General features: G+C 30.7%; 1 protein-coding gene and 1 pseudogene across 1 annotated transcript; one reads left to right on the top strand and one right to left on the bottom strand.

Moving 5' to 3' along the window:
* The first annotated feature begins 8,635 nt into the window (after positions 1–8,635).
* On the top strand, positions 8,636–8,744 carry LOC139895500 (U6 spliceosomal RNA; annotated as a pseudogene).
* A 3-nt stretch (positions 8,745–8,747) lies between these two features.
* Positions 8,748–14,199, bottom strand: LOC139891926 (SPX domain-containing protein 4-like). Its single transcript, XM_071874955.1, has 3 exons — positions 13,832–14,199; positions 9,448–9,613; positions 8,748–9,360 (listed from the first exon to the last, which is right to left on the bottom strand). The coding sequence occupies exons 1-3, from the start codon at positions 14,120–14,122 to the stop codon at positions 8,939–8,941; spliced, it is 879 nt and encodes a 292-aa protein (XP_071731056.1). The 5' UTR covers positions 14,123–14,199; the 3' UTR covers positions 8,748–8,938.
* Positions 14,200–17,309: the final 3,110 nt, after the last annotated feature.

Raw genomic sequence — 17,309 nt, forward strand, 5'->3', positions numbered from 1 at the left:
CCATAATTAACTTTGGTCGGTTGGTTGAGGATTTTCTTTTACTTAACCGTTTTATTATTTCCCCCACCGGTTCTATTTCTTCATCCGGTTCCGATTCTTCTTCCGGTTCCGATTCTTCTTCCGGTTCCGACTCTTCTTCCGGTTCCTCTTCGGGAACTTGTGAATCAGTCCACAAATCATTCCAATTTACATTTGACTCTTCATTATTATTAGGTGAGTCAATGGGACTTGTTCTAGAGGTAGACATCTATCACATAATATCAAACACGTTAAGAGATTAATATATCACATAATATTCATATGTTAAAAATATATAGTTTCCAACAAAAATGTTAAGCAATCATTTTTAAAGAAAACACGGTCGAAGTCCAGACTCACTAATGCATCCTAACAAACTCGATAAGACACACTAATGCAAATTTTCTGGTTCTCTAAGACCAACGCTCTGATACCAACTGAAATGTCCCGTTCTTATTGATTAAAAACGTTCCATATTAATTGATTTCGTTGCGAGGTTTTGACCTCTATATGAGAAGTTTTTCAAAGACTGCATTCATTTTTAAAACAAACCATAACCTTTATTTCATAAATAAAGGTTTAGAAAGCTTTACGTAGATTATCAAATAATGATAATCTAAAATATCCTATTTACACACGACCATTACATAATGGTTTACAATACAAATATGTTACATCGAAATCAGTTTCTTGAATGCAGTTTTTACACAATATCATACAAACATGGACTCCAAATCTTGTCCTTATTTTAGTATGCAACAGCGGAAGCTCTTAATATTCACCTGAGAATAAACATGCTTTAAACGTCAACAAAAATGTTGGTGAGTTATAGGTTTAACCTATATATATCAAATCGTAACAATAGACCACAAGATTTCCTATTTCAATACACATCCCATACATAGAGATAAAAATCATTCATATGGTGAACACCTGGTAACCGACAATAACAAGATGCATATATAAGAATATCCCCATCATTCCGGGACACCCTTCGGATATGATATAAATTTCGAAGTACTAAAGCATCCGGTACTTTGGATGGGGTTTGTTAGGCCCAATAGATCTATCTTTAGGATTCGCGTCAATTAGGGTGTCTGTTCCCTAATTCTTAGATTACCAGACTTAATAAAAAGGGGCATATTCGATTTCGATAATTCAACCATAGAATGTAGTTTCACGTACTTGTGTCTATTTTGTAAATCATTTATAAAACCTGCATGTATTCTCATCCCAAAAATATTAGATTTTAAAAGTGGGACTATAACTCACTTTCACAGATTTTTACTTCGTCGGGAAGTAAGACTTGGCCACTGGTTGATTCACGAACCTATAACAATATATACATATATATCAAAGTATGTTCAAAAATATATTTACAACACTTTTAATATATTTTGATGTTTTAAGTTTATTAAGTCAGCTGTCCTCGTTAGTAACCTATAACTAGTTGTCCACAGTTAGATGTACAGAAATAAATCGATAAATATTATCTTGAATCAATCCACGACCCAGTGTATACGTATCTCAGTATTGATCACAACTCAAACTATATATATTTTGGAATCAACCTCAACCCTGTATAGCTAACTCCAACATTCACATATAGAGTGTCTATGGTTGTTCCGAAATATATATAGATGTGTCGACATGATAGGTCGAAACATTGTATACGTGTCTATGGTATCTCAAGATTACATAATATACAATACAAGTTGATTAAGTTATGGTTGGAATAGATTTGTTACCAATTTTCACGTAGCTAAAATGAGAAAAATTATCCAATCTTGTTTTACCCATAACTTCTTCATTTTAAATCCGTTTTGAGTGAATAAAATTGCTGTGGTTTTATATTGAACTCTATTTTATGAATCTAAACAGAAAAAGTATAGGTTTATAGTCGGAAAAATAAGTTACAAGTCGTTTTTGTAAAGGTAGTCATTTCAGTCGAAAGAACGACGTCTAGATGACCATTTTAGAAAACATACTTCCACTTTGAGTTTAACCATAATTTTTGGATATAGTTTCATGTTCATAATAAAAATCATTTTCTCATAATAACAACTTTTAAATCAAAGTTTATCATAGTTTTTAATTAACTAACCCAAAACAGCCCGCGGTGTTACTACGACGGCGTAAATCCGGTTTTACGGTGTTTTTCGTGTTTCCAGGTTTTAAATCATTAAGTTAGCATATCATATAGATATATAACATGTGTTTAGTTGATTTTAAAAGTCAAGTTAGAAGGATTAACTTTTGTTTGCGAACAAGTTTAGAATTAACTAAACTATGTTCTAGTGATTACAAGTTTAAACCTTCGAATAAGATAGCTTTATATGTATGAATTGAATGATGTTATGAACATCATTACTACCTTAAGTTCCTTGGATGAACCTACTGGAAAATAGAAAAATGGATCTAGCTTCAATGGATCCTTGGATGGCTCAAAGTTCTTGAAGCAAAATCATGACACGAAAACAAGTTCAAGTAAGATCATCACTTGAAATAAGATTGTTATAGTTATAGAAATTGAACCAAAGTTTGAATATGATTATTACCTTGTATTAGAATGATAACCTACTGTAAGAAACAAAGATTTCTTGAGGTTGGATGATCACCTTACAAGATTGGAAGTGAGCTAGCAAACTTGAAAGTATTCTTGATTTTATGAAACTAGAACTTTTGGAATTTATGAAGAACACTTAGAACTTGAAGATAGAACTTGAGAGAGTTCAATTAGATGAAGAAAATTGAAGAATGAAAGTGTTTGTAGGTGTTTTTGGTCGTTGGTGTATGGATTAGATATAAAGGATATGTAATTTTGTTTTCATGTAAATAAGTCATGAATGATTACTCATATTTTTGTAATCTTATGAGATATTTCATGCTAGTTGCCAAATGATGGTTCCCACATGTGTTAGGTGACTCACATGGGCTGCTAAGAGCTGATCATTGGAGTGTATATACCAATAGTACATACATCTAAAAGCTGTGTATTGTACGAGTACGAATACGGGTGCATACGAGTAGAATTGTTGATGAAACTGAACGAGGATGTAATTGTAAGCATTTTTGTTAAGTAGAAGTATTTTGATAAGTGTATTGAAGTCTTTCAAAAGTGTATAAATACATATTAAAACACTACATGTATATACATTTTAACTGAGTCGTTAAGTCATCGTTAGTCGTTACATGTAAGTGTTGTTTTGAAACCTTTAGGTTAACGATCTTGTTAAATGTTGTTAACCCAATGTTTATAATATCAAATGAGATTTTAAATTATTATATTATCATGATATTATCATGTATGAATATCTCTTAATATGATATATATACATTAAATGTCTTTACAACGATAATCGCTACATATATGTCTCGTTTAAAAATCATTAAGTTAGTAGTCTTGTTTTTACATATGTAGTTCATTGTTAATATACTTAATGATATGTTTACTTATCATAGTATCATGTTAACTATATATATATCCATATATATGTCATCATATAGTTTTTACAAGTTTTAACGTTCGTGAATCACCGGTCAACTTGGGTGGTCAATTGTCTATATGAAACATATTTCAATTAATCAAGTCTTAACAAGTTTGATTGCTTAACATGTTGGAAACATTTAATCATGTAAATATCAATCTCAATTAATATATATAAACATGGAAAAGTTCGGGTCACTACAGTTCATGGGTATGCTCGTGAGGACAATATAGTGTTTATCATTTCTGTTGCGTCTACGTACCTTTCCTGCAATATTGAATCTCAATATTGATACGTGAGTACTCATAATTTAACTTTTACATACTAATAGTGTATCCCTGACTAGTGCTCGAGTATTTAGGATTATGCATGCTTGAACTTTTGATATTGCCCTTAGACAGGTTAGGTTGAATATTGAATTAGTTACACTTGCGGTTGAGATAAGGTATAAGATATGCATGTCCTTGGAAAGCTAGCGAAAAATTAAGGACTTTTCCTTTAGATATCGAATGGTTTCGATGAACGGATTAGAAGTTATAATCAATTGAATTTTCGATATTTTTATTAAAAATGATTATTATTATCGTCGTTTTTATCGTCGTTCTAGTTTTATCTTATTATTATCATTATTATTATCTTTATCAATAAAAGGGATTTATCATTAAAATTGTTATTTTTTATTATTATTACTATCGTTATTATCGTTAAAGTTATAATTAGTATTATTATTATTATCCAATTATTATTATTATTATTATTATTATTATTATTATTATTATTATTATTATTATTATTATTATTATTATTATTAGTATTATTATTATTATTATTATCATTATTAATATATATATATCATTATTTAAAAATGGTTATTGTCATTGTTATTATTATTATTACTATATTATCATTAAGATAATTATTAGTATTATCGTTAATAATGTTATAGTAACTATAATTATTAATATTAGTGTAATTAAAACAAATATTTGTAACACCTAATTATTTTGATTACTATTATTATCATTATTATGAACACGATATAAAAGACGATTAAAAGCTATTAAACGAAACGATTAGGAAATAATGAGTAAGAGTATCATGATGAAATTAACATATTATAAGATATTGATTTAGATAAAATTATCGTTCTTATTATTTTTATCATTACTATTATTATTAAAAGTATCATTAGTATTAAAACTATCATTTTAACAAAAATTATCATTTTAATAGAAATGTCATTGTTACTATAAAATATCATTATTATTATTACTTTAAATAGAATTATTATTTTAAAGATAATATTAAAAATTATCGTAAATATTAAAGTTATCATAATTAGAATTATCAGTTTATCATAATGTCATCTTAGTAATTATAAATATTGATATTTTTATAATAATAATTATTATTACAAAATAATATAACTTTTACTTACTATCATTATAGATATTATTTTATCAAATAAATATGTGATACAAACATATTTTACTACGTGTAATAACTTACTTTAATAATACCTATCATATTATCTTTATGATATTAAATGAACCCTATAAATTTTATTACTTAATATATATAAAAGTATATTATATTATATAAATTTAATATAAAATTTTATTTATTAATAAATAAATTATATTATTTACTCTAATAAATCTTTTAAAAATATTTAAAAATATAAAACGACGATATTTAAACTATATATTAATCATGTATAGATTTTTGGAAATTATTTTGAGTCAAATTTACTTTTGTTGACTTTTGCATATTAGTCTCGAGCATTAGGATTGTGGTACACTATGACTTGACCTAATTTGTTAGACAAATATTGACCAACACATAATTATATATAATTAATTTAGGTTCATGAATCCGAGGCCAACCTTGCACTTGTTCAATGACGTTATATGTATTTTTACTACGAAATACAGTATGGTGAGTTTCATTTGCCTTTTTACCCTTTATATTTTTGGGACTGAGAATACATGCGCTTTTATAAATGTTTGACGAAATAGACACAAGTAATTGAAACTACATTCTATGGTTGAATTATCGAAATCGAATATGCCCCTTTTTATTAAAGTCTGGTAATCTAAGAATTAGGGAACAGACACCCTAATTGACGCGAATCCTAAAGATAGATCTATTGGGCCTAACAAACCTCATCCAAAGTACTGGATGCTTTAGTACTTCGAAATTTATATCATGTCCGAAGGAGGATCCCGGAATGATAGGGGATATTCTTATATGTATCTAGTTAATGTCGGTTACCAGGTGTTCACCATATGAATGATTATTTTTGTCTCTATGCATGGGACTTATATTTATGAGAACTGGAAATGAAATTCTCGTGGTCTATTAAAATGATGGAAATAAATGATTATGATAAACTAATGAACTCACCAACCTTTTGGTTGACACTTTAAAGCATGTTTATTCTCAGGTGTTAAAGAAATCTTCCGTTGTGCATTTGCTCATTTTAAAGATATTACTTGGAGTCTTTCATAGCATATTTCGAAGAACGTTGCATTCGAGTCATTGAGTTCATCAAAGATTATTATTAAATTAATTTATAGTTGGATAGTGGATATTATAAAATGGTATGCATGCCTGTCAATTTTCGATGTAAAGAAAGTTTGTCTTTTAAAAACGAATGCAATGTTTGTAAAATTTATCATATAGAGGTCAAATATCTCGCAATGTAATCAACTATTGTGAATCGTTTATAATGTATATAAACGGGTCCTTTCAACGACATCCTCTTCAGCTAAACATTTCTTCAAATTTGACACGTGAAATGTGTTGTGAACACTACTAAGTTCTTGCGGTAGCTTTAATCGATAAGCAACTATTCCAATTCTTTCGGTGATTTCAAAGGGTCCTACGTACCTAGGACTTAGCTTTCCTCGTTTACCGAATCGTACAACGTCTTTCCAGGGTGACACTTTCAACATGACTTTGTCGCCCACTTGAAATTCTAGCGGTTTTCTTCTTACATCAGCATAACTCTTTTGGCGACTCATGGCCGTTTTCAATCGCTGTTGTATTTGAATGATCTTTTCGGTGATTTCGTGAAAAATTTCTGGTCCAGTAAGTTGTCTTTCTCCTACTTCACTCCAACATATAGGAGATCTGCACTTTCTACCGTAAAGTGCTTCAAATGGCGCTGCGTTGATGCTCGTATGATAGCTGTTATTGTATGAAAATTCTGCCAACTGTAAGTGTCGATCCCAACTGGTTCCAAAGTCAATCACGCATGCCCGTAACATGTCTTCCAATGTTTGTATTGTTCTTTCACTTTGACCATCTGTCTGTGGGTGATAAGCGGTGCTCATATCTAATCGAGTTCCCAATGCTTTTTGTAATGATTGCCAAAAACGTGATGAGAATCGGGTGTCGCGATCACTGTAGCACTGTCGCAAAATACGGTTTCACTGTCGCAAATAGTGTTTCACTGTAGCAAATAGTGTTTTACTGTAGCAAAGTCATTTTTACTGTAGCAAAGTCATTTTTACTTGTACATATATATATATATACGTACATATATATATATATATATATATATATATATATATATATATATATATATATATATATATATATATATATATATATATATATATATATATATATATATATATATATGTGTGTGTGTGTGTGTGTGTGTGTGTGTGTGTGTGTATATTTACATAATATTAAATCATATAGAGAATTGGTTTAAATTAGTCGAAATTTTCCGGGTCATCACATGGGCCGTAGCGTTTTTTCCGTCTTTGACCCTTTTTTACCGTTTTTTAGGCGTTGACCGTCTTTTTTTCCGTTTCAAGGCCCGTTGCAACGATACTAAGCCAAATCCGTTGCGGCGTCCGTTGCGGCGCCCGTTTCGGCCGTCTTTTACAACACTGATTATATATGAATACTATTTAGTGGTTATTTACTTTAAAAAAAAATACAAATTCGGAAAATATATAGAGTCCGGGTAGTTAAATTTAGTCGTGTCTTATACATCTTAAAAGAAAAACTATAAATTTGAAAATATATGGGGTCATACAGTTAAATTTAGTAATGTTTAATACAATTTAAAGGATATAATCTACTAAAAAATTTTAAATTAGTGGTGTCCCGTGACCTCACGGATCATAACCTATTATCCCACTAATGATGAATGGGGTCATATGACCCCACTAGTGTGAAATTTTTTTATACAATGTGCTCTTCAAATTGTATAGTGTACAATTAAATTTAACTATAGAATCCCATATCTTTAAATTTATAAGTTTTTTGGAGGTAAACAACACTAAACTGCCTTTGTGATACAATTAGCTTTGAAATTTCCTTTTGGTACCCTATTGGATTTTTCACCCTAGATTTGCCACTTCCGAGTACTCCCTAAAAAGTTCCTACAGACTACTCTCCGAGTAGCGATTTTTGCAAGGGCTGTATAATTAATCAAAATGACTTATCATTCATTCATATCATAACAACGTCATTAGGATCTTTATCGAACTGTATAGCAGTAAAAAACAAAACAGAAGTAGTTTTAGTATGTTTGATTTACAGTTCAAAAACAGTGAAAGGATTAATAATGCAAAAAGAATCCTTGTTTGGCAAACAAAAATAAAATGGTATTATTGCAACAAAAAAAAAATCCGTTACATCAGAAGCCTTTTCATATAGCATCTTGAATCCCGTAAGGGATTTCCAAACTCCACATAACGCGCCTTGGCGTGAATGGTACCCGATACCTTTGATCCTGGAGCCCACTTTTGTATTGCTCCTACGCAGGTTCGATCGCGTAACTCAACATTTGGGTTACCAGGTGGAGGTAATTTACTGGCGCAATTCCCTTTCGAGGTGGGTGCGCGGGATGACATTGTCAACACATGAGGTCCATGCCAAGTCATGCCTTTACCTTTTAGCTACGAGGAAGACAGACAAGGATCTGTGATTGGTTTTTATTGGGTTTTCTGCTCTTTTTATCAAGAAAATTGTATCAAATCACAAGTTTCGATTCAACACATATTCCATAAATAAAAATGTACATAAAAGAGAATTACACATTGACTTGTTAATTGAGAAATTTAATCAAAGAATATGTCCATGCTTAAAAGTTAAAATTGTATGACTTATCATTCATATTATCGGGATAAGATTGGAACGATATAGAGGAAAGAAGATTAGCATGACCCTCGCACAAGGATGTCATGCAAAAATCGAAAAATGGCCCAAATATATATCATAACGATGTCATTATTATAACTGTTAACAGGAAAAAAAAAAAGTAGTTCAAGTACTGTAGTATGTTTGATATACAGTTCAAAAACAGTGAAAGAAGTAATATTCAAAAACGTAACAATTACTAACAAAAAAACCTAACCATCAAAATATCCACATATCCGAAAACCATCATGAACAAGAAAACATAATTATTACTCAGTCGTTTGACCATCATCACAATCCGGTTCCGACTGCGAGTCAGAAGGTGAATCTTCTGCAGTTATTGCTCCAGTGTCAATATCCTGATTGCCAAAAATAGATGCAAAAGACAACGGATTGAAGGTAGAGCTTTCTTTCTTAAGACCCTTTATGGTTTTAATTGCATCAACAGTCCGCCTATATACATCCGATGTTCCTTCGTTAATTGACAAAGGTGGCGTTATTGTATCACTAGAAGATTCAACTACTTCTTCTTCTAACGGGAATAAAAGTTCGAGATTTTCTTCACACTCGACGACTAATCTTGTAAGAGGTTCTGTTGTGAAAAACGGTTGACGGAGGGCAAGTTGTGTGAACTGTACACGCAGTAATCCACCGGTTCTTTTGTCATACTTTTTTAGTATTTTAATGATACCTAAAAACCAGGCAGAAATTAAATTTACTAATTCCTGGATCAAATATATATACAATTAGAATAATATGGTAAAGAAAGATTATGTACCTGCAAAGTTTAAGGAGCTGTAGTTTTTTAAAAGGACCATTTCCCCGTGAATTGTGACGAAGTCTTTACGTATTGCCATGAGCTCATCACTGAATTCGCTTTCTGATGTAAAAACTCCATTTTTGCAGCTTTTCTCTTTTACTTGTTCGATTCTTTGTTTCAGTTCCTGGTTAAAACACCAAGTACAATCAGCGACTACATGCAAAAGGGGTTCAGGCTATATGGGGTGGGTTCGGGTATAACATGGGGTGGGTTACAAACCCTAATCCGTTGATCATAACTGACCGCAAACCCATTAATCAAAATTAAAGGAGATCCTTAAAAGCCGGGAGTTTCCCTAAACCTACCAAAATCCCCATTTACCATCGGTGATTCCCCAAACCCAATCTGTTTTTTTTTTTTTGAATATCGTTAGCAATGACACTTATTATTTTCACGATCTCATGGTTATATCATAATTAAGTAAACTATATACCAAAATATATAGAACCTTACAAAGTATGGTAAATAAAGAAAATTTACAAAATAGTAAATTATATAGTAACAAAAGAAATACATACACTAACCAACACATGAAATTAAAAGACATGAACTATTATAAATATTAAATGATTATAGATAAAGCTAAAATTGGATATGAAATAAGGTCAACCGAACTACATTGATATATAATTATATTAGGTACACTAACCAACACATAAAACTCTACGACATGAACTATTAGGTACTAAATGATAATAGGGAAAGCTAAAACTGGATATGAAATAAGGCCAAACAAACAACTATTTTTTACTGTTATTATACATATACACAAAAGATAAACAAATATATAAAATATAAAGATGATTACTTATATTAGGTTTTTAAATTGATATTCAAAACAAATAACGATATTCTAATTATAGAGTATGTAATTCAAATAGAGCGGGGGCTGAGATTATAAGCCCGAAGCCCCACTCAGAACCCATTAAAAATCTCCATGTATCCCCGAATCCCAACCCGAACCAGACAACTAACTCATTCCCAAGTCTGACCCAGAAATTGAGGGTTTCGTGGTAACCAATGGTGATCAAAATTTTTGCCATTTCTTGTTGCCCTCTATCACTAAATGACTGCTATCTAGACTTTAGGATACAGTTCAACAAGACGAACAATGTTTCAAGTCTTCTAACATATGTATTTACTTTTTGCAAAATGACAACAATCACGTCCGGGTAAATGTAATGATAATTCTAGAGTGTTCCTACAAACATGTTAAAGAGCTTTGGAGGTTTTTTTCCGACTTATTATGTTTTACCATTCAAACAAAAAATGTATTTAGATCCTTTGATGATAGTTTTTCTAATAAAATACAATCCAACCCAATTCCATATCAACCCACCCAGATAAGTCATTAGTTAATCATTATTTGGTCAATTTTTAAGTTAGAACCTTATTTTGAAATTAAACATTGTACCTTTTAAGAAGAAAGTAATCAGAATATGAGGATGGTTTGCAAGGTAGAAAGATTTTTACTTTTATAGTTTAGAAATATAAATTATTTTTCTTTTTTTATACTTATACGTCAATACATTTGTGGGCATGAAAAGAATCGTTGGAGTACTGTGATCTAGAACGTGATCTTTTGCATCTTTTGTTGTATGTTCGAATTAGGTAACATCTTTGGCTCATGTTATTAAATCGTAATCATGCTCTACTATTTGTTTTGTATTAACTTTTTAAGATTTTCAAATCCAGTTAAACCAGATAATCTGAGTTTAAAATTCACAAGTATGATCCGCCAAAGGGTCTGATTAACCCTTTGGAAATATTTTTTACTCATATGTGTTACGTACATATATATTGTATTAAATAAATTAATTTGTATTTTTGTAGTACTAATGCATATTACTTTTCCTAAACCTGATCACAAGTCTAATTTTTTTCAAAGTTGGTGGAATGTAATAACTCTAATCTTAATAAGCTTATGTACTTATATACTATTTAATCATGGTTAATATTTGCTTGATGTAGAGAAAGTTGAAATGATTTGGCAAAAGACGGTTTTCCCAAGTATGGTGATCCGGAAAGTTGGGAAGATAAATTTGACACTAATGAAAAGGATGATAATGACTAGCTTTCATGTCATATCATATCACACTTACTACACATTTATAAAACATTATTAGCAATATTAGTTGTTAAACATAGACTTAAACACAGCTAGCTAGCATACCCGATAATCACCCGAACCCTTGAGTTGATGGGAGACCTTGAACATAGCATTTTATTGGATCATAATTGATTTTTAATTGTTTATTTCAATTATGTATCTATGTTTGGTGGTGATAGACAATTATGATTCAATTATAGCCACATACTTGAAATATCACCACCAAACATACCACATACTTGAAATAGACAATTATGATCTAATAATAATATGGTGTGCTCAAGGCTCCACCATACACTCTAAGGGTCCGGGTCATTATATAGTCTGATAGCTAGCTAAGTGGTTACAAGTCTATGTTTAGCAAATACTATTGTTAATAATGTTCAGTAAATGTGCAATAAATGTGATATTATACTCGAGCTTTCCGGATCACTATACTCGAGAAAAAACGTCATCTTCCAAAACTTCCAATTTCTCTACATCAAGAAAATATTGAAAATGATTAATCGGTATATAAGTACGTAAATTAATTAAGATTAAAGTTATTACCTTTCAAAAAAAAAAATTACGTAAATTAAGCTTGCCTTTCAAAAAAAAAAAAAAAAAAAAAAATTAAGATTAAAGTTAAACTTTGCACCAACTCGCAAAAAGTTAAACTTGTGATCCGATTTAGAAAAAAGTAATAAAAGAGTAGTACTACAAAATATACACTAATTTAATTAGTACAATATAAATGTACGTAACACATAAGAGAAAATAATCCTTACTCTAGGTTAATCAAACTCTTTGGCGGATCATACTTGTAAATTTCAAACTTAGATATCTGGTGTAACTAAAATCGAAAACTTTAATCAACTAATACAGAACTAGTAGTAGATCATGATTATTATTACACAGCATGAGCTAAAGATGCTATCTTATTCAAATATACAACATGAGATACAAAAAAGTCACGTACCATATCATAGTACTCGAGCGAGTCTTTTCATGCTTACAAATGTATTGATATATAAGTGTAAGAAAAATAAAGAAAAAAATAAAGAATTTATAGCTCTAAACTAAAAATGTTAACATCTTTCTACCTTGCAAACCATCCTCATATTTTGGTTAATATCTTCTTTAAATTTTTGAAAGGTAAAATGTTTAATTTCCAAATAAAGTTCTAACTTAACAATGGACGAAATAAAGATTAGCTAATGACTTATCTGAGTGGACAGATATAGAAATGGATTGGATCCAAATTAAATTTTAAATAACCCATTATTTAAAATAGCCCATGTATTTTATAAGGAAAAACCGCCAAAAGATATATGTAAAAATTTTTTTCAGTTTGAAAGTAAAACATAATAAGTTGGAAAAGAAAACCTGAAAGCCCCTTTAGCATGGTTGTGAGAACATAAACCATATCATTGCAGTGATTAAAAGAAAACCTTAAAGCCCCTTTAGCATGGTTGTGAGAACCATAAATTGCAGTGATTGTTGTCGTTTTGCAAAAGGTAAATATAGATGTTGGAAGACTTGATGCATTGGTTCGTCTTGTTGAAGTGTATTTTCGATAGCAGTCATTTTAGTACGTTTTTTACGATTTAGAATTGCACCATCTTGCACGCGCAATAAAAGTTGCAAGAAAAGAAAATTATCAAACAACTTACATTTTCATTGTTCATTAATTACCCTAAGAAGAAAGAATCATTTTATACAACTGAATTCCCAGGATCAAAACAATCATAATTAGTTGCTTAAAGAAAACCAATTATCGAGATAACTATAGAGTTACTTAACTGCAACCAGTTATCCGATTTTGATTCTTCAAGTAATAGTAATCACTGTTTTGGAAGAAGTATCAATAATCACTTTGAAAAAAGTGCAAAAACAAAGTGGGGTTAAACATCCAACAATCAAGATTCTGTAGTCTTTACTCAATTTCTAAGTATCAAAGTAAAAACATAAATTCCACATAGATAGTCTGTTTGGCACGTAATTATACGTAACAACAATACTCATTCAACCACATAGTTTATAGACATATAGATTATAATGTTTAAATTTTAGTCAAACCATAAAATACTATAATTACTAAAATAAACAGTCAGTTGCCATATATAATCTCAAAGCCAAACAAACATTGACAGATCTCCATACTAAAAGTAGTATTAAATTTTAGTCGTACATGAATTTCTATAGATAAGTCAAAGGCCAAAAAATAATAAAATTGACCGAAAACAATCAAACCTGAAAACGGATAACGAATTCCTCCTCTTTATCAACATAGAAATCATTAAACTTATCAAGTTCTTCATTAAGAATCCTGACAAACCACTGTTGGAGATCGGCTGAATGAGGTGGCAGGTTGTGATCGGCGGCGGAAGGTTGAAGATGGCGGTGGCCGGCAGGATTAGGGTTAGGGTTTGGATTAGGAAGGTTTTTAAGAAGTTTTTTAAGGGGTTTGTAACATAAGTATTTGTCTTTCCATTCAGGTAAGGTTTGTTCTAAATGAATTCCAAATTCTTTACCAAATTTCATGTCACTGATTAATTATTAATTAATTAATTAAACACAAATGAAATATGAACAAGAAGATGGAGATTAATATGATGGGGTTTTTTGTCAGCAAGAGGGGAATTGGAATATTCTGGTGGATGGGGATAAGAATAAAAACTTGTTTTCTTTACACTAATGGTCCTTTAAATTTGTTTTCGTTTCAGGTTTTACTGTTATTATCTATATTTATATATCTAATAGACAAAACCCCGAAGCACTATTCATCAATAGTAACTAGGGGTATTTTCGTCATTTCACATTTTTTTTGTCTCCAACGATAAAAGAAGCAACTCTCATAAAAGAACCAACTCTTCAATGTTACTAAAAGATGTCGAAAAAAATTCTTTTTTACCAAAAAAATCAACTAACCTTTTTTTCCCCCTCAACGATAAAGGAGACAACTTTCATAAAAGTAACAACCCTTCAATGCTACCAAAAGATGTCGAAAAACATTCTTTTTTAGAAAATAGATCAACTAACTTTAAAAAAAACGAACGCTAAAAAAAACAACTTTCACAAAAGGAACGACCCTTCAATGTTAGATGTCGAAAAAAAAAATCTTTTTTACAAAATAGATCAAGACTTTTTTTTTTAACTCGCATTCAAAACGGAGCCCCCGGCGCGAAGCGAGGGCTCCACAACTAGTGATTACTATTAGTAAGCTTTAGTTTAGTTATAACTAATTGAGCGACGTGACTTTGGGCTGGTTCTTCACCCTTGATTAACATTAATTACATAGCTAATTATTGAGAAAGTAACTATTGATCAATTTTTTATTTTATTTTTCGTTTTGTCGAGGAAGGATCTAAAATAGTTATGTGATTGATTTGTAATAAGCGTGAAAATAATTATTCATTATTTTTTGTTTTATTTTTCGTCTTGTCGAGAGAAAAGACCCAAATGCTCAATCAATAAAGTGAGACGTACATCAACGATTGGTACAAACCTATTTAATAAAATAGGAAAAACTATTTATATAATATTTGTATATATATATGTGTGTGTGTGTGTGTGTGTGTGTGTGTGTGTGTATATATATATATATATATATATAAACAATAAAACGGTTATTAAAAATTGAGTTACGTGGTTAATTTATAATAAGAAAAATAGTTAAACAATAATTAAGTGAAAAATTATGTGATTGATTTAATAATAATAATAATAATAATAATAATAATAATAATAATAATAATAATAATAATAATAATGATAATGAATAGTTATTAGATAGTAAAAATTATGTGGTCGGTTTATAAAGAATGAGAAGTTTTATGGTTAAATTATTAAATGTGAAAAGTTTGTGGTAAGTTTATAAAAGTTAAAGTTAACTATTATAAAATGTGTGGTTGAATTATAAAAAATAAAAAGTTTATTGTAAATTTGTGAAGTTATGAACTTCACTATTTGTTTGGCCTTTCTCCTTTAGATATATAGATAAATATGTCAACGTCAATGATCCTCTAAACTAACCATCATAATCAATTACTCCTCAATTCCATATTAATTGTCCCAAGACAAAAAAATGTTGGGTGCGAAATCGATTAAACAAGGAAAGTAAATCAAGTTAGCTTGAAGGGAAAGTCATACTTGGACAACAAGGTCAAGACACGAAAAAGGAAAGTTCAAGATTTTGCTGTGAAGAACTCACGATCGCGAGTTTGAAAAGAGGAAGAGGTCGCGTTCACGAACCTGGGCGTCCAGAATCTTCTTGATTGCTCCCAAAGTTATTTCTTTTTTTTTTACCATATGTAACCCATAACAGTATGCACGAAATTCATAGTGAAAAAATCTCTGGTTGCGCCTGTGGAGTAAATCATTCATCGTGTTTTGAAGTTGGGATATAACCACGTTATATCCCGTGTCATTTTATATGTTTTATTATTCGTTTATCGTTTGTGGGTAAGTGATTGGTTTAAATCATTTTTCTTGTTGGGGCCTTCCGAATTCCTAACAAGTGGTATCAGAGCTTAGGCTCGGTTTTACGGGCACGATGGTTATTTGAAAGCTGGAAAACGAGATGCCGAATATGCTAGAATCGCAACCGCGAGACCTAAGGTCGCGATCACGAGATGCTTCTGCTAGAATTTTTATGTTATTTTTTGGTTATTAAACGAAGGTCTAGGGATTTGTCTTGCAACATGTATCGAGACCAGGTGACTTAGTTGTTCGCGATGAACTCATGGATATGTCTATGTATCCGGGAGAGTTGATCACATCGGGATTCGGGTAACGGTTCTTAAAAGTTATTTTGTAATCGGGACGCTGATTACATCATGATGGTGATTTTTTCCCAAAGGGTACGGAGTCAGTGGTAGGGTCGATGGGTTCGTTGAGGAGAGAATTTTTGGGAGATCCGGGTGTCGGATCTGAGTTCTCGTTTTTTTGCGACCCCGTGCAAAAGAATGATTGAACTTTCAAATTCGGAGTTTCAGGAGCTGCTGTAGAAGAAAATTCATAGCGTGTTTGTTAACCGTTGGATCAACTTGATTTTTATGGTTGTGGATAGAAGATATACTGTTCTACTCGTATTAAAAATCTAAGCCAGATCTGACAGTTGGATCTTGAGATATGATTTTTCGAATCTGGGCAGTTTTCAGGGTGAACTTTTTCGGGTTTGACGACGCGAGCGCTAAATGGTTTTGTCTCAGAAACTTCGAGTGATATTAGCTGTGTTTTCAGAGATGTGGGTTTGTGTAACGACCCTGGATTTTCCAACGTTTATTTATTAATAATTGTTATTATTAATACTTGTGATTTAACGAATGTATGTTATTACATTTACTTGTTACCATGATTGATCATACTTGACTTTAAATGCCCGAAACGTCTTTGTGACATACGTACATTACCCGAATAATATTTTTGAATATTATTTACATTCATGATTAAGTTTTATTGATCATTTTAATTAACTAAGGTTACTAGTTAATTACTTGGGCTTTAATTGGATTAATTTGTTAATTAATGGAACTTGGGCTTTTATTAGTATTATTGGACTTAAAAGCCCACCCTACATCTTTTATGAACTCTTTAGCCCAACTCACATGTAAGTAGTCCATTTAAAGTCTAACTAGTTAGTTTATTACATAAGAATCTAGTTACTTGTTCTTTCCCATGCAATCACCCCTAATATCCATCTTTTAAGACTTTAACATACAAGAACCTT

This window comes from Rutidosis leptorrhynchoides, chromosome 2 (genome assembly GCF_046630445.1).
Source record: "Rutidosis leptorrhynchoides isolate AG116_Rl617_1_P2 chromosome 2, CSIRO_AGI_Rlap_v1, whole genome shotgun sequence".
In the NCBI taxonomy this organism is placed as follows: Eukaryota; Viridiplantae; Streptophyta; class Magnoliopsida; order Asterales; family Asteraceae; genus Rutidosis; species Rutidosis leptorrhynchoides.